Source organism: Scyliorhinus torazame, chromosome 14 (assembly GCF_047496885.1).
Source record: "Scyliorhinus torazame isolate Kashiwa2021f chromosome 14, sScyTor2.1, whole genome shotgun sequence".
Classification (NCBI taxonomy): Eukaryota; Metazoa; Chordata; class Chondrichthyes; order Carcharhiniformes; family Scyliorhinidae; genus Scyliorhinus; species Scyliorhinus torazame.
The window spans coordinates 134,719,757-134,742,520 of NC_092720.1; the positions used below are offsets into that span (position 1 = coordinate 134,719,757).

A 22,764-nucleotide genomic window follows, 5' to 3' on the forward strand; every position below is an offset into this window, starting at 1 on the left:
GAGGGGACATAGCTTTAAATTGAGGGGAGATAGATATAAGACAGAATGCAGAAGTAGGTTCTTTACTCAGAGAGTAGTAAGGGCGTGGAATGTCCTGCCTGCAACAGTAGTGGACTCGCCAACACTAAGGGCATTCAAATGGTCATTGGATAGACATATGGACGGTAAGGGAATAGTGTAGATGGGCTTTAGAGCGGTTTCACAGGTTGGCGCAACATCGAGGGCCGAAGGGCCTGTACTGCGCTGTAATGTTCTATGATAGTGCAGCGCTAACATGTTCCAATCAAGAAAAATGATGGGACCAACAAATCCAGTAACCCTGTGTATCGAGGGATATATAGCTTGGATCAGAAGAAAAAGGGAGACTTATGGCAGATGTCGAGGCCTCAAAACAGCAGGAGCCCGAGATGTGTATAGAATGGGCAAGAGGGAACTTAAAAAGGAAATTAGGAGAGCAAAAAGGAGGCATGAAAGGATACTGGCAGGTAAAATAAAGGAAAATCCTAACATTTTTTTCAAGTAATTCTAAATGAATATATTGTGTCAGTGTTCACTCGTGAGAGGGACAGTGTGGATATGGAAATCAGGGAGAAGGACTGTGATAAAATTAAAGAGATTAACATAGACAGCAGGGAGTTTCTGACTGGTCTGGCAGGCTTAAAAGTAGGCAAATCTTCAGGGCCAGATTAAATCTATCCCATGCAAGAGTGAGGCAAGCGAGGAAATAGCAGTGGCCCTGGCAATAATTTTCAATTCCTCTCTGGCCACAGGAGAGGTGTAGGAGGACTGGAGGATAACCAATGTTATACATTTATTCAAGAAGGTGGGGGGGGGGGGGGGGGGGGATAAACCAGGAAACTACAGGCCAGTCAATCTAACCTCAATGGTGGGGAAACTATTGGAAGCAATTGAGGGACAGGATTAATTACATTTGAAGAGGCAGGGATTGATCAAGAACGGTTAAGGGGAGGTCATGTCAGACAAGTTGATTGAATTTATCAAAGAGGTGACCATATGTGTAGATAAGAGAAATGTCTTTGACGTTGTCTACTTGGACGTTCGGAAGGCTTTTGATAAGGTCTCATATGGGAGACTGATAGTTAAGGAAAGAGCCCATGGGGTCCATGGAAATTTGGCAAATTGGATCCAAAATTGACCGAGTGGCTGAAAGTAGAGGGTGATGGTCGAAGGGTGTTTCTCTGGCTGGTAGCCTGTGTCCAGTGGGGTCCCACATGGATCAGTTTTGGGGCCCTTGCTGTTTGTCGTTTATATAAATGATTTAGACATGAATGTATGTGGGTGATCAGTAAGTTTGTGGATGATACGAAAATTGGTGGGGCGGTAAATAGTGAGGAGGATAGCCTTCGATTACAGGAGGATATGGATGAGCTGGTCAGATGGGCTGATCAGTGGCAAATGGAATTCAATCCGGATAAGTATGAAGTGATGCACTTGGGCTGGACAAACAAGACAAGGGAATATATGATAAATGACGGGACCCTGGGAAGCACCGAGGATCAGAGGGACATTGGTGTGCATGTACATCGGTCCCTTAAGGTAGCAGGGCAGGTGGAGACAGTGGTTAAGAAGGCAAATGGTATACTTGTCTTTGTTAGCCAAGGCATAGAGTTTAAGAAAAAGGAGGATATGCTGGAATTGTGCAGTTCTGGAATCCACATTATAGGAGAGATGTGATAGCACTAGAAAGGTTGCAAAGGAAATTCACCAGGATGTTGCCTGAGCTGGAGAGTTAGTTATGAAGGCAGATTGGATAGACTTGGGATTGTTTTCCTTGGAGCAGAGGAGACTGGGAGGGGACATGACTGAGGTGTATAAAATTATGAGGGGCATAGATAGAGTAGACAGGAAGAAACCTTTCCCCGTTGGTGGAGGGGTCAATGGCCAGGGGGCATAGATTTAAGGTAAGGGGCAGGAGGTTTAGAGGGGATGCAAAGAAAAACATTTTTACTCAGAGGATGGTGGGAGTTTGGAACTCACTGCCTGGAAGAGTGGTGGAGGCAGAGCCCCTCATAACATTTAAGAAGTATTTAGATGTGCACTTGCGATCCCAGGGCATTCAAGGCTATTGACGAAGTGCTGGGAAATGGGATTAGAATATGGGTGTTTGTTTTTGACTGGCGCAGACTCGAAGGGTTGAAGGTCCTTGTCTGTGCTGTATGACTCTATGACTCCATTACCAGAGGTCAAAAGGCATCTGCTTTGTGAAAATGAAATGAAATGAAAATCGCTTATTGTCACAAGTAGGCTTCAAATGAAGTTACTGTGAAAAGCCCCTAGTCGCCACATTCCGGCGCCTGTTCGGGGAGGCTGTTACGGGAATTGAACCGTGCTGCTGGCCTGCCTTGGTCTGCTTTCAAAGCCACCCCGCATTAAAGAGTTAGCAATCAGCTATGCCACCATTGCCGCCCCAGCTCATATCAGCTACCTCAGCAAAGGACAAGGATCAAACCTGAGAATCTGTGGTGCACGGGGCTCAGCCATGCACACATTTGGGTTTCCTGCCCTCCTCCAGTATGAAGGAGCTGAAACATGTGCAGTCACTGGTGGGTTATTGCACAAGGTGAGCCTGATGTACCCCTCTTTGCTGGCCCCCTGACAGGAGCTGTGATGTGTATGTTTTTTTTAATGTGACGTGGGCATCGCCGACTAGGCCAGGATTTACTGTCCATCCCTAATTGGGGGGTAGTTAGGAATCAACTACATTGTTGTGGGTCTGGAGTCACATGAAGGTCAGACCAGGTAAGGAAGGCACATTATATCCCTAAAGGACATTAGTGAACCAGAAGGGTTTTTATGACAATCGACAATGGTTTCAAGGTTGTTAGACTTTTAATTCCAGATTTTAATTGAATTCAAATTTCACCAGCTGTCGTGGTGGGATTCAAACACAGGTATCCAGACCATTACCCTGGGTCTCTGGATTACTAGCCCAGTGTCAATACCACTTTGTTACCGATTTCCCAATTTCCAATTGGCCTGGACATTCCACCTGAGCTATACAAGTCCAGAGGTCACGGTGACTGAAGATGAGGAGAAACCAGCTCTCACCATGGTTGCAATGGATCCCATGACTATCGACATGATCCAAAATTCCAGCAGGTAAATTCCAATTAAGTTGCTCTGCGACAGGTGGGGAAGCTTTCAATAACGACAGTAGCAAGGCAGACTATCAAAGATCAAAATTGAGGGTTGACATAAAGTTTAGGAATGGTACACTCCTATTGGATATATTATTATATACTCTCCTGAAACATCCATTCCTCTTTAAATTCCATTGCATTACAAGGTTAGTTAGGGCATCATGATGGCACAGTTGTGAGAGCTGCGTCACAGCGCCAGGGAACCAGGTTCGATTCCAACATTGGGTGACTGTGCAGTTTGCACATTCTCCCTGTGGCTGCGTGGGTTTCCTCAGGGTGCTCCAGTTTCCTTCCACAGTCCAAAGATGTGCAGTTTAGGTGGACTGGTCATGCTAATTTGCCCTTTAGTGTCCAAAAGGTTAGCTGGGGTTACGCGGTTCTGGGGATAGGGCGGGGGAATGGGCCTGAGTATGGTGCTCTTTTGGAGAGTCGGTGCAGGCTCGATGGGCCAAAGGGCCTCCTTTGGCACTGTAGGGTTAGGGTTTGTGATTCTATTCTATGTGTAAAATGCTGTGTCAAGAACCTAGAGTCTCCAGCCGTTCAGAGGCAGAGACCAGCAGTGTTGAGGGAGGTTTCAGACAGTTCTCAATTTGGGAATTCTGAGATATTGGTCTTTTCACAGTATATAAGTTATATGTAATGAGCAGTAACCTTTGCAGTTGCTGCGAGGTTTGGAAATCACGCTGATATTCAAGCGAGATGGGCTGGAACAAATGGAGGGGGTCGGCACGACCCTATGATTAATACCTGCATCCATCCCAGTGTAAGGATTGCTCCCTTATACATTGCTGTACGTTTAGTATCGGTTGGGGAAGGGTTCTGTCAGGTCAATCACTTGGTATAAGTTGAAATGCAAATTAAAGGTTTCACAAGCTGTCGTTTTCCAGAGAATGGTCACCTAGCTCTCATTGAGCTAGAAGCCTTGTGTGAATTCTTAATCTGACATCCAGAAAGGTCACAACTGTCCACTGTCTCTATCTGCGCAGGCTGAAGGTGTGTATTCCGGCCCACATTGCTACTTGCCTGACCTGAGCATTTGAGCAATGTAGGCCTGTCTTCTCCTCATCTCCTGATCCAATTGCTCCTGCAGGGTGGCCACCTAAACAAGCAAAACATTTAAGTAACCCTGGTGAGTTGGTTTAATGCAGCACCTCAGCAATATCGTTTGAATAGGTTCTCTATGTGAATTCACTTTGACTCTTCCCACTTGACTAAAGGGTCAGTGAGTCATAAAACCAGAACACCTTTTGATAGTTTAGGGCTCAGCTTTAATCTCAGTTCTCTGGCTCCTTGGAGTCCTATTGCTATCACAACCTTTGGACTTGGCTGCTCTAAACAGGCAGCACGATGGCACAGTGGTTAGCACTGCTGCCTCACAGCGCCAGCGATCCAGTTCCAATTCCGACCTCGAGTGACTGTTTGTATGGAGTTTGCACCTTCCCCCCATGTCCGTGTGGGTTTCCTCCGGGTGCTCTGGTTTCCTCCCACAATCCAAAGATGTGCAGGTTAGGTGGATTGGCCATGATAAGTTGTCCCTTAGTGTCCATGGATGCGCAGTTCAGGTGGGGTTACAGAGATAAGGCAAGTGAGTGGACCAGGTAGGGTGCTCTGTCAGAGGGTCGGTGTAGACTCGTTGGGCTGAATGGTCTCCATATAGACTGCAGGAATTTCTATGGAAAACAGAATAGACGGACTCAAGGAAACTCTTAGGAAATCAGAAGCACAAAGGGACTTGGGAGTCCTTGTTCATGATTCTCTTAAGTCTAACATGCAGGTTCAGTCAGCAGTTAGGAAGGCAAATGCAATGTTAGCATTCATGTCGAGAGGGCTAGAATACAAGACCAGAGATGTACTTCTGAGGCTGTATAAGACTCTGGTCAGACCCCATTTGGAGTATTGTGAGCAGTTTTGGGCCCCATATCTAAAGAATGATATGCTGGGCTTGGAAAGGGTTCAGAGGAGGTTCACAAGAATGATCCCTGGAATGAAGAGCTTGTTATATGAGGAACGGTTGAGGATTCTGGGTCTGAACTTGTTGGAGTTCAGAAATGAGGGGTGATCTTATTGAAATTTACAGGATACTGCGAGGCCTGGATAGAGTGGACGTGGAGAGGATGTTTCCACTTGTAGGATAAACTAGAACCAGAGGACACCATCTCAGACTAAAGGGATGATCCTTTAAAACAGAGATGAGGAGGAATTTCTTCAGCCAAAGGGTGGTGAATCTGTGGAACTCTTTATCGTAGGAAGCTGTGGAGGCCAAGTCACTGTGTGTCTTTTAGACAGAGATAGATAGGTTCTTGATTAATAAGGGGATCAGGAGTTTTGGGGAGAAGGCAGGAGAATGGGGATGAGAAAAATATCAGCCATGATTGAATGGCGGAGCAGACTCGATCGGCCGAGTGGCCTAATTCTGCTCCTATCTCTTATGGTCTTATGGAAACTCTGCTTTCAACTTTCAACATTAAATTCTATTGCTTTGCACATTTCCACAGGACCCACCCCCACTCACAGATACTTTTGCTATAACAGCTGGCCCTTGTTGAAAGCTTGGCCCCTGAATGTTTGCTCCTGTCCTTTACCTTCCCCAGATCCCCATTTGTATGGGCTTTGACATTGAGACAGGAGATGGTGTCACAGTTATGCCTGATATTGTTCTCACTTGGAATCGCACAAAGGCCGTTCAGCATAATGGCACTGTACAGTAATCAGGAATGGGAAGGCTGAATAATTCTCGCCAACATCTCCAATTCTGAGCTAAGGACGCGAGTGCCAACTGCAGTGTCTCTATTGCTGCAGATACAACACACAATCACTCAACTTAATTTGAGGCTAAATGTTTTCTCAAATAACAGCAGATTTCGATTTAAAAAGAGGTGATCCCAGGCAGGAGCAAACTTGAATATTCAAATACATATTTCTTGGAAGAGAGAGCAGGAAGTTATGCGGAAAATGCCCTTTTAGATCCACGGAATGCAAGAGGGGGCCACTCGGCCCATCTCATCCCCACTGACTTTAGGCCTGTTTCAGGCAGTCCCGCTCACTTTCCATTCTCCAACCCCACTTTATTGCTTTTCCCATTTTCCCTTTTATGCTCTTGTTTCAATAATTATTTAATATCTTTCTGAATCCTGGAATGCCTGTCACTTGTAGCAAAACATTTCACATTCCAATGAGTCTTTGTGTGAATCAACGCCCTCTAATCTCACCGCTTTGTGTACCTTGTTCTTATCTTGTGATCTTGACTTCTTGTCTTTAATATACCTGTCAATGGAAATATGTGTCTGTGTTTATCTTACTTGTTCTTTTCATAACTTTAAACCTCAGCTAAATCCCCTTATTTCTGAGCATTCAAGTCTTGTGCCATTGAGGAGAAGACAAACTGCTACAGTTTCTTGTCAGCGTTTTGCTTTGAAGAGAAACCAGACGCGCACAGCACATACCTGTTCCTCCAGCCCTTTCACACGCTGCCTATGGGCACGTTCCCTGGCCTCCAGTGTCCTCTCCGCCTGCTGGTGTGCATTTCGCAGGCGCTCGGTTTCCTTCTCTAGCTCTTGATGGTGACGGGCCGTCAGCTCAATCAGTCTCTGGCCGTGGCTCCGCTCCATCTCAGCTGTCAGACCCTGTCAGGAAGGAAGACAGTCCCTACGTGAATGAGCAAAGCATCCTAAGATATGCGTTAATGGCCAGACGGACCATGCTTGTCCCTTGTAAAAGGAAGAGTTACATTTATATTGCTCCTTTCATGACTACAAAGGTGCATCACAACCAAGTAATTACTTCTGAAATGTGGCCATTGTTATACAGGAAATTGCAGCAGCCAATTTGTGCACAGCAAGCCTCCAGAAACAGCAGTGATAATGATTAATAATCTGCTTTTGTGGTGTTGTTTGGGGGGATAGATATTGGCCATGAAACTGGAGATAACGTCAAAATAATACCGTGGGATCTTTTACATGCACCTTGGAGGGTAAATGGGACCTTGATTTTCATCTCATCCAATAGGCACCTCCAACGGTGCAGTACTCCCTCAGTGCTCTACTGGAGAGTCAACCTTCATTTTTGTGCTCAATTCCTGAAGTGGGACTTGAACCAACAATCTTCTGGCTGAGGGGTGAGAGTGCAATGAACTGAGCCATGGCTGACATGGCTCCTAATTGGCTGGGATTACTGCACTGCGAGTCCCATGAGAAGATACATCTACGAAGCAAAGGATGAAAGATGACTTCCATTTAAAAACAACACCTTTTACAATTAGGCTCTACCTGCAGCAAAGCTCTCTTCCAACAGCAAAATTTATCCCATTGATGCATAGTTACCAACTTCCTTTCCACACATGTTCAATGTAAACACCAACCTGAAATTGTTTTTTGCTTCCTTTAAGAAAGTGAAAGACATTTGGAATGATCACATTAAGGGCAACAATGGGACTTTCAACCCTTAATTCAGGATCTCCTCTGAGGGAGGAAAGACTCCAAAGACATTGAAACATCTCCGACGGTAACTCAGCAGAGCTCCCAGGTATTAATCTGACATCATAATCTTCTTTATTCAGTCACATTTAATGAAGAAAGAAATAAAGGATTTAATAATAATAATAATAATCACATATTGTCACACGTAGGCTTCAATTAATTTACTGTGAAAAGACCCTAGTCGCCACATTCCGGCACCTGTTCGGGGAGGCCGGTACGGGAATGTTTATATAGCACTTTCATAGCCACAGGATGTCCCCAAGCAGTAATCTACAGTTACAACAGGACTAACACTTCATTGAGGTTTGACTATCCATTCAAAATTATCCCTTTAGTTTTAAACCTCCTACCAAACCAGGTTCTATAAAGATGTTTAATGAAGCTCGGTATACTATTGTTGGATGTCCATCCTGCATATCTACTCCTCGGATCAAAAACAATCGATCTGAATCTGGCTAATAGTGTTTCCGCCGCACTTTCGGCAAAGTTACAGCCAGGCCGAGGAAGGTCAGAGTTATAATGCCACACCTCATTGTGTACTCAGTCAGGTGAATGCACCCACTAAACTGGTGAAGTGCTTCTCTCACCATGTCTAACCCTTGTATTGGAAAGTCAAAACGGGAAGAGATCTGGGTCAATTGATTCTCACCCAATTTCAAATTGGGAAGCGCCATCTCCATCTTAGATGGTGGGATGCAAATTCTTCAGCCACCCTCTCAAACCAGCACACAGAACATAGAACATACAGTGCAGAAGGAGGCCATTTGGCCCATCGAGTCTGCACCGACCCACTTAAACTCTCACTTCCACCCTATCCCCGTAACCCAATAACCCATCCTAACCTTTTTGGTCACTAAGGGCAATTTATCATGGCCAATCCACCTAACCTGCATGTCTTTAGACTGTGGGAGGAAACCGGAGCACCCGGAGGAAACCCACGCAGACACGGGGAGAACGTGCAGACTCCGCACAGACAGTGACCCAGCAGGGAATCAAACCTGGGACCCTGGCGCTGTGAAGCCACAGTGCTAGTCACTTGAGCTACCGAGCAGTCAGAAAACAGAGGAAGGGACTGGCACAGGAGATGGCCGGAACAAAGAAATGTACAGCATAGGAACAGGCCCGTCGGCCCTACAAGCCTGTGCTGATCATGATGCCCCAACTAAAACAACCTTCTGCCCTTACTCGGTCCATAACCCACTAGTCCTTCCTTATTAATGTACCCATCCAGATGCTAATGTGCCAGCTTCCACCACATACTCTGGCAGCTAATGTGCCTGCTTCTACCACATACTCTGGCAGCTAATGTGCCTGCTTCCATCACATACTCTGGCAGCAAGTTCCAGGCACCCACCACTCTCTGCGTGAAAAGCTTACCCCACACATCTCCCTTCAACTTTCCCGCTCTCACCTTGAACCTGTGCCCCCTTATAATTGACTCTTCCACCTTGGAAAAAGCCTCTGCCTATCCACTCTGTCTATGCCTGTTATGGGGAGGCGTTTTCAGAACCCCAAAATGTATCATGGAGTTCAACCAACCTCTCCCTTTAATGGATTTGTTGCTTTTCCTAGCACACGGCTTTTTCCCGAGCTGTGGAATTGCAATTATGGACACGTGGGTTTTTAAACACAAAACTGTTTATTCCATGAACTCATCTTAACATCTTAAATAAACATTGGATCTCTTAACACCCCTTACTTCAAAGATAACTCAGAAAATATTGCAACAGTAAATAATACCTTAAAATGTTCCTTCAAACTTCCAAGAGACTTAACACCTTTAAACAATATCACATCAGGTTAAAGGATTTACTTTAAATCACCCAAATGATCCAGAGATAGTCTTTCATGGCAGATATCCAGTTCCCTGCAAAACACAGACACCCACTCAGCTCTTTTCAAAACTTGCAGCTCTCTGGAAACACACACACACACACACACACACACAGTTTTTAAACTGAAACTAAAAACCTGCAAAATTAAACTGCAAAATGGCTGTCCTGACCTCAGCCCCACCCACTCTCTGACATCATTGTTTTCTTAAAGGTACATTGCTTAAACATCCATGTCTTAAAAGTACTCTCACATGACAACGCCTCTCATAATTTTGTAGAGCTCTATCAGGTCTCCCCTCCGCCTTTCCAGTGAAAACAATCCTAGTTTATTCAACCTCTCCTCATAGCCAACATCCTCGAGACCAGGCAACATTCTGGTGAACCTTCTTTGCACTCTATCCAAAGCTTCCATGTCCTTCTGATAATGTGGTGACCAGAACTGCACACAATACTCCAAATGCGGCCTAACCAAAGTTTTATATAGGTCCAACATGATTTCCCAAGCTGCCTAAAGTTTCAAGGGAACTGATGGGAAAGCAGGCTACTCAGGCTGGTCTTATTTAAGAGGCCACCAAAACAACTTCAGGCACAAAGATTTTCCTAAAAAGGCAGAAGGGGTTGATCACATGTCCAGCAGAGACTGACCAGATGTAGTAAATGGAAAACGACGCAGCAGGTTATTACATGAAGATATGGGTTCTACGATGAGGAAAATTAGGAGAAAGGTTAAAAGGAAAAATAACTCTGGAGAGGTTCCTGATAGAGGTGTTAAGATTCAAAACGGAGGTATAAAAGCCAACATAAGGGGACTTTACCTGAATGCTCGTAGTATTCGGAATAAGGTAAATGAGTTGATGGCGCAAATCATCGTGAATGACTATGATTTAGTGGCCATTATTGAAACATGGTTGAAGGATGGTCAAGACTGGGAGTTAAATATCCAAGGGTATCAAACTATTCGGAAAGACAGAGTGGATGGTAAGGGAGAGTTAGAGTTCGAGTTCTTTGAGGATGTAACAAGAACTCTGTAACAAGGAAGTTAGACAAAGGAGAACCAGTGGACGTGATTTATTTAGATTTCCAGAAACGCTTTGACAAGGTGCCGCATAGGAGACTGTTAAATAAGTTAAACGCTCATGGTGTTAAGGGTAAGATCTTGGCATGGATAGAGGATTGGCTGACTGGCAGAAAGCAGAGAGTGGGGATAAAGGGGTCTTTGTCAGGATGGTGACTAGTGGTGTGCCTCAGGTGTCTGTGCTGGGACTGCAACTTTTCACAATATATATTAATGATCTGGAAGAAGGAACTGAAGCCACTGTTGCTAAGTTTGCAGATGATACAAAGATCTGTAGAGGGACAGGTAGTATTGAGGTAGCAAGAGGGCTGCAGAAGGACTTGGACAAGCGAGGAGAGTGGGCAATGAAGTGGCAAATGAAATACAATGTGGAAAAGTGTGAGGTTATGCACTTTGGAAGGAGTAACTGAGGCATAGATTATTTTCTAAATGGGGAAATGCTGAGGAAATCAGAAGCTCCAAGGAACTTGGGAGTCCTTGTTCACGATTCTCTTTAGGTTAACGTGCAGGTTCAGTCGGCAGTAAGAAGGCAAATGCAATGTTAGCATTCATGTCAAGAGGACTAGAATACAAGACCAGGAGGTACTTCTGAGGCTGTACAAGGCTCTGGTCAGACCCCATTTGGAGTATTGTGGGCAGTTTTGGGCCCCGTATCTAAGGAAGGATGTGCTGGCCTTGGAAAGGGTCCAGAGGAGGTTCGCAAGAATGATCCCTGGAACGAAGAACTTGTCATACGAGGAGCGGTTGAGGACTCTGGGTCTGTACTCGTTGGAGTTTAGAAAGATGAGGGGGGATCTTATTGAAACTTACAGGATACTGCGAGGCCTGGATAGAATGGACGTGGAGAGGATGTTTCCACTTGTAGGCGAAACTAGAACCAGAGGACACCATCTCAGACTAAAGGGATGGTCCTTTAAAACAGAGATGAGGAGGAATTTCTTCAGCCAGAGGGTGGTGAATCTGTGGAACTCTTTATTGTAGGAGGCTGTGGAGGCCAAATCACTGAGTGTCTTTAAGACGGAGATAGATAGGTTCTTGATTAACAAGGGGATCAGGGATTATGGGGAGAAGGCAGGAGAATGGGGATGAGAAAATTCATGGTTGAATGGCGGAGCAGACTCGATGGGCTGAGTGGCCTAATTCTGCTCCAATGTCTTATGGTCTTATGAGAGGTGGTGTAGCTCTGTTATTTAAGGATGACATCTGGGCAGTAGTGAGGGATGACATCGGTGCTAGGGAGGATAAGGTTGAATCCATTTGAGTGGAAATCAGGAATAGTAAGGCGACAAAAGTCACTGATAGGAGTAGTCTATAGGCCCCCAAATAGTAACATTACAGTGGGGAGGGCAATAAACAAAGAAATAACTGATGCACGTAGAAATGGTACAGCAGTTATCATGGGGGGATTTTAATCTACATGTCGATTGGTTTAACCAGGTCGATGAAGGCAGCCTTGAGGAGGAGTATTGTATACTGTATTCTATAATGTATCTGCGATAGTTTCCTAGAACAGTATGTAATGGAACCTATGAGGGAACAACCGGTCCTAGATCTGGTCCTGTGTAATGAGACAGGATTGATCAAAGATCTCATGGTTAGGGATACTCTCGGAAGGAGCGATCACAATATGGTGGAATTTAAAATACAGATGGAGTGTGAGAAGGTAAAATCAAACACTAGTGTTTTGTGCTTAAACAAAGGAGATTACAATGGGATGAGAGAAGAGCTGGCTGAGGTAGTCTGGGAGCTCCAAAGACTTTATGTTGAAACAGTTGAGGAACAGTGGGGAACCTTCCAAGCGATTTTTCACAGTGCTCAGCAAAGGTTTATACCAACAAAAAGGAAGGACAGTAGAAAGAGGGAAAATTGACCGTGGATATCTAAGGAAATAAGGGAGAGTATCAAATTGAAGGGGAAAGCATATAAAGTGGCAAAGATTAGTGGGAGACTAGAGGATTGGGAAATCTTGGGGGGGGGGGGGTGCAACAGAAAGCTACTAAAAAAGCTACAAAGAATAAGACAGATTATGAGAGTAAACTTGCTCAGAATATAAAAACAGATAGTAAAAGTTTCCACAAATATATAAAACAAAAAAGGGTAGCTAAGGTAAATATTGGTCCTTTAGAGGATGAGAAGGGAGATTTAATAATGGGAGATGAGGAAATGGCTGAGGAACGGAACAGGTTTTTTGGGTCGGTCTTCACAGTGGAAGACACAAATAACATGCCAGTGACTGATGGAAATGAGGCTATGACAGGTGATAACCTTGAGATGATTGTTATCACTAAGGAGGTCGTGATGGGCAAGCTAATGGGGCTAAAGGTAGACAAGTCTCCTGGCCCTGATGGAATGCATCCCAGTGTGCTAAAAGAGATGGCTAGGGAAATTGCAAATGCACTAGAGATAGTTTAAGTGAATGGGCTATGGTTGGGCAAATGGAATGCGGTGTTGACAAATGTGAGGTTATCCATTTTGGTAGGAATAACAGCAAAAGGGATTATTATTTAAATGATAAAATATTAAAACATGCAGCTGTGCAGAGGGACCTGGCTGTCCTAGTGCATGAGTCGCAAAAAGTTGGTTTCCAGGTGCGTCGGGTGATTAAGAAGGCAAATGGAGTTTTGTCCTTCATTGCTAGAGAAATGGAGTTTAAAACTAGGGAGGTTATGCTGCAACTATATAAGGTGTTAATGAGGCCACATCTGGAGTATTGTGTTCAATTTTGGTCTCCTTACCTGAGAAAGGACGTATTGGCGCTGGAGGGTGTGCAGAGGAGATTCACTAGGTTAATCCCAGAGTTGAGGGGGTTGGATTACGAGGAGAGGTTGTGTAGACTGGGACTGTACTCGTTGGAATTTAGAAGGATGTGGGGGGATCTATAGAAACATATAAAAATATGAAAGGGAACAGATAGGATAGATGGGGGCAGGTTGTTTCCACTGGCGGGTGAAAGCTGAACTTGGGGAAAATAAGGGGAAGTAGATTTAGGACTGAGCTTGGGAGGAACTTCTTCACCCAAAGTGTTGTGAATCTATGGAATTCCCTGCCCAGTGAAGAAGTTGAGGCTCCTTCATTAAATGTTTTCAAGATAAATATAGATAGTTTTTTGAAGAATAAAGGATTAAAGGCTTATGGTATTCGGGCAGGAAAGTGGAGCTGAGTCCACAAAAGATCAGCCATGATCCCATTGAATGGCAGAGTAGGCTCGAAGGGCCAGATGGCCTACTCCTGCTCCTAGTTCTTATCCCACCCGAGGCACCCTCGGGGCAGCATGGTAGCACAGTGGTTAGCACAGTTGCTTCACAGGATCCCAGGTTCAATTCCCTGCTTGGGTCACTGTCTGTGTGGAGTCTGCACGTTCTACTCATGTCTGCGTGGGTTTCCTCTGGGTGCTCTGGTTTCCTCCCACAGTCCAAAGATGTGCAAGTTAAGTGGATTGGACATGCTAAATTTCCCTTAGTGTCCAAAAAAGATTGGGTGGGGTTACTGGGTTACGAAGATAGGTTGGAAGTGTGGACTAAATCGGGTGCTCTTTCAAAGGGCCGGTGCAGACTTGATGGGCCAAATGGCCTTCTTCTGCACTGTAAATTCTATAAACACACAATGCTAGCATGGTATCCAGTGTCACTCTGGGTTGTAATGCTCCTTTCAAGACTCTAAAGGGCTGTTTTTGATAGTGGCAAAGCAATTGATCATTTCAGTCACAGTGGCTGAGGATATTCATCTTGCCTGTAATATGCTTATTTATATTTGGGCGCATATAATGGTCCAGCCTTTTCTGCAGTAAGGCATGTAATGGCATCTGCTGTTAGTTAGCCTTGCCCTTCCATGTTTGAGGTTGTTTTTTCGGTGACAAGTTGCTGAATTTCAAGCTGATAATGCTGCAGTGAAGGACGCTGGGGCGGGATTCTCCGACCCCCTGCCGGGTCGGAGAATCGCCGGGGGGGGGGGGGGGGGGGGGCGGCGTGAATCCTGCCCCCGCTGAATTCTCCGGCGCCGGGGCGGGAATCGAGCTGCGCCGGTCGGGGGCCGAGTGGCCTCCCGTTTTCGGCGGGTTCCGCCGGCGTATGTTACGACAGGTATTTACCGGCGGGACCTGGCTCCGTGGGCGGCCTCAGGGGTCCTCGGGGGGGGGGTTGCAGGGGGATCTGGCCCCGGGGGGTGCCCCCATCATGGCCTGGCCCGCAATCGGAGCTCATCGATCAGCGGGCGAGCCTGTGCAGTGGGGACACTTTATTCCTCGGCGCCGGCTGGTGTAACAGTCCGCGATGGCCAGCACAGAGATGAACCCCCTCTGCGCATGCGGTGGGATGACGCCAGCATACGCTAGCGCCCTCGTGCATGCGCCAACTCGCGCCGGCCGGCGGAGGCCCTTCGGAGGATTCCGCACCTTCGGGGCAGCCCAACTCCGGAGTGGGTCATGCCACTCCTTCGCGCCGGAATTGCCCACCCTGCCGGTTTACGAAGAATCCCGCCCCAGAGATCAGAGGAGGAGGCTCTACAAATATCCCCATCCATAATGATGGGGGAGCCCAGCACATCAGTATAAAAGACAAGGCTGATACATTTGCAACCACCTTCAGCCAGAAGCACCATGTGGATGATCTACCTCGGCCTCTTGAGCACTGAACTGGACAAGCCATATAAATACTGTGGCTACATGTGCAGGTCAGAGGCTAGGAATTCTAGTTAGGAGTGCGATGGATACTCTCCCTTTGCCTGGATGAGTGCAGCTCCAACAACACTCAAGAAGCTCGACGCCGTCCAGGACAAAGCAGCCCGCTTGATTGGCACTCGGTCCACATGTTCAACATCCACTCCCTCCACCACTGACGCACATTGGCTGCAGTGTGAACTATTTACTAGATGCACTGCAGCAGCTCACCAAGCCTTCTTCAACAACACCTTCCAAACTGCGACCATCTAGAGGGACAAGGACAGCAGACACTTGGGAACAAGTTCCCCTCCAAGCCACACACAAAGAACAAACAAAGAACAAAGAAAAGTACAGCACAGGAACAGGCCCTTCGGCCCTCCAAGCCTGCACCGACCATGCTACCTGTCTAAACTAAAATCTTCTACACTTCCGGGGTCCGTATCCCTCTATTCCCATCCTATTCATCTATTCGTCAAGTAGCCCCTTAAACGTCACTATCGTCCCTGCTTCCACCACCTCCTCCGGCAGCGAGTTCCAGGCACCCACTACCCTCTGTGTAAAAGACTTGCCTCGTACATCTCCTTTAAATCTTGCCCCTCGCACCTTAAACCTATGCTCTCTAGTAATTGACTCCCTCTATCCTGGGAAAAAGTCTCTGACTATCCACTCTGTCTATGCCCCTCATAATTTTGTAGACCTCTATCAGGTCGCCCCTCAACCTCCATCGTTCCAGTGAGAACAAACTGAGTTTATTCAACCTCTCATCATAGCTAATGCCCTCCATTGCCAGGCAACATCCTGGTAAATCTCTTCTGCACCCTCTCTAAAGCCTCCACATCCTTCTGGTAGTGTGGCAACCAGAATTGAACACTATACTCCAAAAGTGTGGCCTAACTTAGGGCAGCACGGTAGCATTGTGGATAGCACAATTGCTTCACAGCTCCAGGGTCCCAGGTTCGATTCTGGCTTGGGTCACTGTCTGTGCGGAGTCTGCACAGCCTCCCCGTGTGTGCGTGGGTTTCCTCCGGGTGCTCCGGTTTCCTCCCATGGTCCAAAGATGTGCAGGTTAGGTGTATTGGCCATGATAAATTGCCCTTCATGTCCAAAATTGCCCTTAGTGTTGGATGGGGTTACTGGTTTATGGGGATTGGGTGAAGGTGTTGACCTTGGGTAGGATGCTCTTTCCAAGAGCCGGTGCAGACTCGATGGGCCGAATGGCCTCCTTCTGCACTGTAAATTCTATGATAATCTATGATAACTAAGGTTCTTTACAGCTGCAACATGACTTGCTAATTTTTGTACTCAATGTCCCGGCCAATGAAGGCAAGCATGCCGTATGCCTTCTTGACTACCTTCTCTACCTGTGTTGCCCTTTTCAGTGACCTGTGGACCTGTACACCTAGATCTCTCTGACTGTCAATACTCTTGAGGGTTCTACCATTCACTGTATATTCCCTACACCATCCTGTCTTGGAAATATATCGCTATTCCTTCACTGTCGTTGGGTCAAAATCCTGAAATTCTTTCCCAACAAGCACGGTGGGTGTACGTACACCACATGGACTGCAGCGGTTCAACAAGACAACTCACCTTCTCAAGGTCATTAAGGAGGGGCAACTAATGCTGGCTTTGTCAGTGATGCTCACATCTCCTGAGCAAATACAAAAAATAGGGGCGAAATTCTCCCCCAACGGCGGGATGTCCGCCGACTGGCGCCAAAGCCGGCGCCAATCAGACGGGCATCGCGCCGGCCCAAAGGTGCGGAATGCTCCGCATCTTTGGCGGCCTAGCCCCAACATTGAGGGGCTAGGCCGACGCCGGAGGGATTTCCGCCCCGCCAGCTGGCGGAAATGGCGTTTGTTTCCCCGCCAGCTGGCGCGGAAATGCGGCGCATGCGCGGGAGCGTCAGCGGCCGCTGTCATTTTCCCGGCGCATGCGCGGGAGCGTCAGGGGCCGCTGACAGTTTCCCGCGCATGCACAGTGGGGAGAGTCTCTTCCGCCTCCGCCATGGTGGAGGCCGTTGCGGAGGCGGAAGGGAAAGAGTGCCCCCACGGCACAGGCCCGCCCGCGGATCGGTGGGCCCCGATCGCGGGCCAGGCCACCGTGGGGGCACCCCCCCGGGGTCAGATCGCCCCGCGCCCCCCCCCCCAGGACCCCGGAGCCCGCCCACGCCGCCTGGTCCCGCCGGTAAATACCAGGTTTGATTTACGCCGGCGGGACAGGCAATTTCTGGGCGGGACTTCGCCCCATCCGGGCCGGAGAATCCAGCGGGGGGTCCCGCCAACCGGCGCGGCCGGATTCCCGCCCCCGCCCAATCTCCGGGAGCGGAGATTTCGGCGGGGGCGGGATTCACGGCGGCCAACGGCCATTCTCCGACCCGGCGGGGGGTCGGAGAATGACGCCCAAGGAGTGGAAATCTTGAACTCTCTCCCTTAAAGGATTGTGGATGTTGGGCAAATTGGAAATGTCAAGACCTGAATTAATTTAGTTAAATTTAGGGTATTAAGGGATATGGAATCAAGGTAGTTAAATGCAGTTAAGATACAGATCAGCCATGAACTAATTGATTGGCAGAGCAGGCTTGAGAGGCTGAGTGGGCTGCTGCGGCTGCTCTGTTTTATACATTAGAGGAACGGAGGGAGCAAGGTGTGTGGAGAAGATCACTGTTAGAGGGTTGGAGCTAGACAAAGATGCAGTAGGGAGAAGAATTGCTTTGATATCTGGTTTGGTACTAATATGACTGTCTCTGACTTCATGCCAATCAATGAGGATGGATGGCAAGCAAATTTACAAGAGAATTTAAGGATTGCTTCCATTAAGGTTATTAAATACCTGTGGTTGGTTTAAACTAGTGCTGACCTGCAGCTGCTGAATCTGCCTTTGTGTTTCTGCGAGATCCATTTCTGCACCGCTGAGAGACTGATCCAGCTGTCCCTTCTCAGCTGAGAGCCGCAGGGCATCTTCTTCAGACTTCAACTTGTCCCGCTCCACCTGGAACAACAAACGTTACTGGCAATGAGAAAGCACAGTGAGGGTGCTTCACAGCATTGGCTGAAGGAGAGCACGGAGGGCCCAGAGTGAGGCACGATCAATTGAACAAAGACTAGAGTTGGATACAACTGAGGCTTTATTGCTCTAAGATGTGTAGCCTCCCACAGCAGCTTGCGAAATGGCTGCTGATTGGAGGACACGCATATTTATACTCTGCCTACTGGGCGGAGCCAGCAGGCAGGGGCTACCGGCGAACCTGTAGTACAGGTCCTACGTTACATTACCTAATACAGGTGCAACAGTGGTTTACCACACAGAGAGAGGGTGCTTCACAGTGAAGGGGAGGTAGTGCATTCAGGGGTCATTGTCAGGGTGGGTCACGGGGAGCAGCGGGAGTATGAAGTGAGCAAGCACATTGAGGGGTCAGAGTGACGGCGGGTCACAGTGAGCAGAGGGGGCATGTATTACAGGAACACATTGAGGGTGTGTCCCGGTGAGTGGGCATTACAGAAAGGAGGAAGAACAAGGGAGCACAATGAGGGTGCTTCACTGTGAGTGGGGGTGCAGAGTATAAGAGAATAGTGAGGGGACAGTGAGAAAACTCAAATCACGTATTGTGCCTAGTTTATCAGAGAACCTCAGTCAGTAGTCCAGTCTACATTATTGCATGGTGGAACTTGTTGGGGGCTTTATTCTTGAGCAAGATGCTGTCTGGGACTGTAGCCCTCAATGGAGCGTTAGAGGTAAACACTGCAGTGAAATATGTATTTTTTCAGAGATGTGCGGGGAGCTGAAGGTTGACACGTTAGCTTCCTGAGCCAGCTGGAACATTAACACACACCACCTGCTAAGGTACCTGTCCTGGTGCCAAATGAAGTAGGGTGGATCAATCACCAAAGTATGTTGTTCACACCCCTGGTGAGTTGAGAAACAGCCAAGGGAAGGGTAATTATCTGAAGCAGTAATTTGAGAGGTTGTTATTTTCCTATCTCCACATTCTTTCCTGTGAGCGTGAAGTAATGAAAGGATTTGCAGGCTGGTTAACAGCCTGACAGACCACAATGCGAACGCTCCTTCCATGCTGACAACTATCTTTATACCATCCAAGAGGCTGGTCAGTCTCATGTACAGCCAGAGGGCTTTATGGGTGCGCACAACCCATAAACTGAAGGGAGAGGATCATCCACAGGCACTAGACAAAGTTCAGACCAGAGCTCCAGTGTCTACTCACTGGATCTGCCTTGACCTTTACACCTTCTAGCGCGCACTAATACAAAGACTTGCCCCAGTTACATGATATGAGTGTGAACAACAGCCGTGAAGAACAATTAGAGCAGTTTGTGTACCAGCAGGTGGAAGTCTAATGCTGTGACGGGAGACCACTTTCACAGTTAAGTCAACATAAAGTTCGCCCACCTAAAGTATGCAAAGAGCAGAAAATCTATTATGTATCTAACTTTTTCCAGTTCTGATGAAGGGACATCAACCTGAATCGTTAACTTGGTTTCACCATCCACAAATGCCTTCTGGCCTGCTCAGTATTTCCAGCAATCTTTGTTATTACTTCAGATTTCCAGCATCAAACCATATTTTTGTTTTAGTATTAGCAGAAATATATGGGGCTGGATTCTCCGATTTTGTGGCTAGGTGCCAACCCCGGCGTGGGAACTGTGGTGTTTTATGACGCCAAAATCGACGCTGAACCCTTACCGATTCCGAGACTGGTGAGGGGCTAGCAGCAGCGCTGGGTAAAACTCCCGGCTCGCGTGCTAAAAACGCCCTGAGAATGGCTGGGTCCGTGGCCGCGCATGGCGACGACCTGCAGCGGTACAATATGGCGCCGACTGCGCAGACCCGACCTGCCAAATACGGCCCCACAGGATAAACCCTGGCCACCCCCTGGCCATCCCCCCAGCCCTCGTGGAAGCCCACCCAGCCAGCAGCACAGCTCCTGGCCGACTGTGGCGGCGCTGGTCACCGTCCGCGGCCGCCACGTCGGGTTCCCGACTGCTTAGACCACATGTCAACTGCACGGTCGGGAACTCAGCCCATCAGGGGCGGAGCATCGGGGGGGGGGGGCCTTCCGATGATGCACCAATGCCGTTCCAACCGCCTGCGGTGCCCGACGCATGATGCGATTTCGGAGGATAGAGCACCGGCGTCAAACCGCTGCCGCTCCGGAGACGGAGAATCCTGCCATCGGTGGGGGCATGTTGCACCAGAAAACTGGTGCGGCGGGGCGGAGAAACATGCCCCATGTCTTTGTCCTGTTCAAGACTGTGTAGAGCGTTGGTTACAGTTCAGTAGGTCTGAGTAAGTCTTTGTGGCCATTTGTAGGCTGATTATAAGTCTTTAGCGACTTTGAACTATTTAAATATAAACAACAAAGTGTGTAACGGCCCTGTCCAACACTCCACTGACTCTGGGTGCAAGTCATGTGCTCTCTTACATCACTGTGTGGGTAGTACTGTACTCAGTCCCACATTGACCCAAAATGTGCCAGACCCTTAAATAAATAATCTTTATTGTCAAAAGTAGGCTTACATTAACATTGCAATGAAGTTACTGTGAAAAGCCCCTAGTCGCCACACTCTGGCGCCTGTTCGGGTAGACTAAGGGAGAATTCAGAATTCTCAGCTGGTACGGGAATTGAACCTGCGCTGCTGGCCTTGTTCAGCTTTACAAACCAGCTGTCTAGCCCACTGAGCTAAACCAGCTCTACATAGAGCTGAACAATACTGTGTGCAGTCATGGCTATGGCACCAGTCTTTATTTCTCTATGATTTACAAAAGATAAAAATTAGATCAATGATTTGGGGAGCAACCTTGGGTCTGAAGGCATATCTGGCTTTCTCTCAATATCAACAAACTGGTCACCTCTTTCTGGGGCAGGATTCTGGGAGTACTTTGCTCAGATTTTACAGCACAGGATTTATTCTGGCCTTTTGCTCCCATTTGTTACTATGGTTTTGGGCATTTGTGGAAGTGACAAACTGCCAGGTAGGAGCTATAGGTATAAACACCCCCCCCCGATGTGTTAGGCAGGTTGGTTCGATGTGGACTGCACTCGATGCAGGGAAGTTAGAAACAGACGTCTAACACAGGAGAAGATCCAACACTGTTTTATTCAACTAGATGAACTGCTGTACATATTCAGCTGTGGGTTGACACTATACTGATCTGACTAGTGACCTTGTAGTAGCCTGACTAGACTTACTAGCTACCGCATGGTGTTTGTGCTTGCTAACAGGACTCTGACTGTCTCAGTAGCTGGGTCCCGAGAGAGCGGGAAACCTAGTGCCCTCTGACTTTATAGTGGTAGTGTCCTGTCTGGTGATTGGCTCTGCTGTGTTGTATGCTTACTGGTCATCCTATGTGTCAATCACTGCCTGTCTGCATCCCATTATATACATGAGTGGATATTATGACATCTCCCCCCTTTTTTTTGAGTTAAATAAATACTGAGGTATGTACATATATATATATATATTATGACGTCAGCGCGATCTGTGCGCCATCGCGCAAGCGCAGTGCGGTCGGCCGACGTACGCACCTGCGCATAGAACATAGAACATAGAACATAGAAAATACAGCACAGAACAGGCCCTTCGGCCCACGATGTTGTGCCGAACCTTTGTCCTAGATTAATCATAGATTATCATTGAATTTACAGTGCAGAAGGAGGCCATTCGGCCCTTTGAGTCCGCACCAGCTCTTGGAAAGAGCACCCTACCCAAACTCAACACCTCCACCCAACACCAAGGGCAATTTGGACATTAAGGGCAATTTATCATTAGCCAATTCACCTAACCCGCACATCTTTGGACTGTGGGAGGAAACCGGAGCACCCGGAGGAAACCCACGCAGACACGGGGAGGACGTGCAGACTCCGCACAGACAATGACCCAAGCCGGAATCGAACCTGGGACCATGGATCTGTGAAGCAATTGTGCTATCCACGATGCTACTGTGCAGCCCTTAAGAACAAATAAATCTACACTATATAATTTTCCCGTAATCCATGTACCTATCCAACAGCTGCTTGAAGGTCCCTAATGTTTCCGACTCAACTACTTCCACAGGCAGTGCATTCCATGCCCCCACTACTCTCTGGGTAAAGAACCTACCTCTGATATCCCTCCTATATCTTCCACCTTTCACCTTAAATTTATGTCCCCTTGTAATGGTGTGTTCCACCTGGGGAAAAAGTCTCTGACTGTCTACTCTATCTATTCCCCTGATCATCTTATAAACCTCTATCAAGTCGCCCCTCATCCTTCTCCGCTCTAATGAGAAAAGGCCTAGCACCCTCAACCTTTCCTCGTAAGACCTACTCTCCATTCCAGGCAACATCCTGGTAAATCTTCTTTGCACCTTTTCCAGAGCTTCCACATCCTTCCTAAAATGAGGCGACCAGAACTGTACACAGTACTCCAAATGTGGCCTTACCAAAGTTTTGTACAGCTGCATCATCACCTCACGGCTCTTAAATTCAATCCCTCTGTTAATGAACGCGAGCACACCATAGGCCTTCTTCACAGCTCTATCCACTTGAGTGGCAACTTTCAAA

General features: G+C 47.5%; 1 protein-coding gene across 1 annotated transcript in view; it reads right to left on the minus strand.

Moving 5' to 3' along the window:
• Positions 1 to 832: 832 nt before the first annotated feature.
• The window catches only part of crocc2 (ciliary rootlet coiled-coil, rootletin family member 2), a 432,771-nt gene continuing 410,839 nt past the window's right edge, over positions 833 to 22,764 (minus strand). Inside the window, exons 34-36 of the mRNA XM_072474929.1 lie at positions 18,063 to 18,194; positions 6,605 to 6,784; positions 833 to 4,260 (exon numbers count right to left, since the gene is read on the minus strand). Coding sequence (XP_072331030.1) covers positions 4,177 to 4,260; positions 6,605 to 6,784; positions 18,063 to 18,194 — 396 coding nt within the window. The 3' untranslated portion in view covers positions 833 to 4,176. The remainder of the gene's footprint in view (positions 4,261 to 6,604; positions 6,785 to 18,062; positions 18,195 to 22,764) is intronic.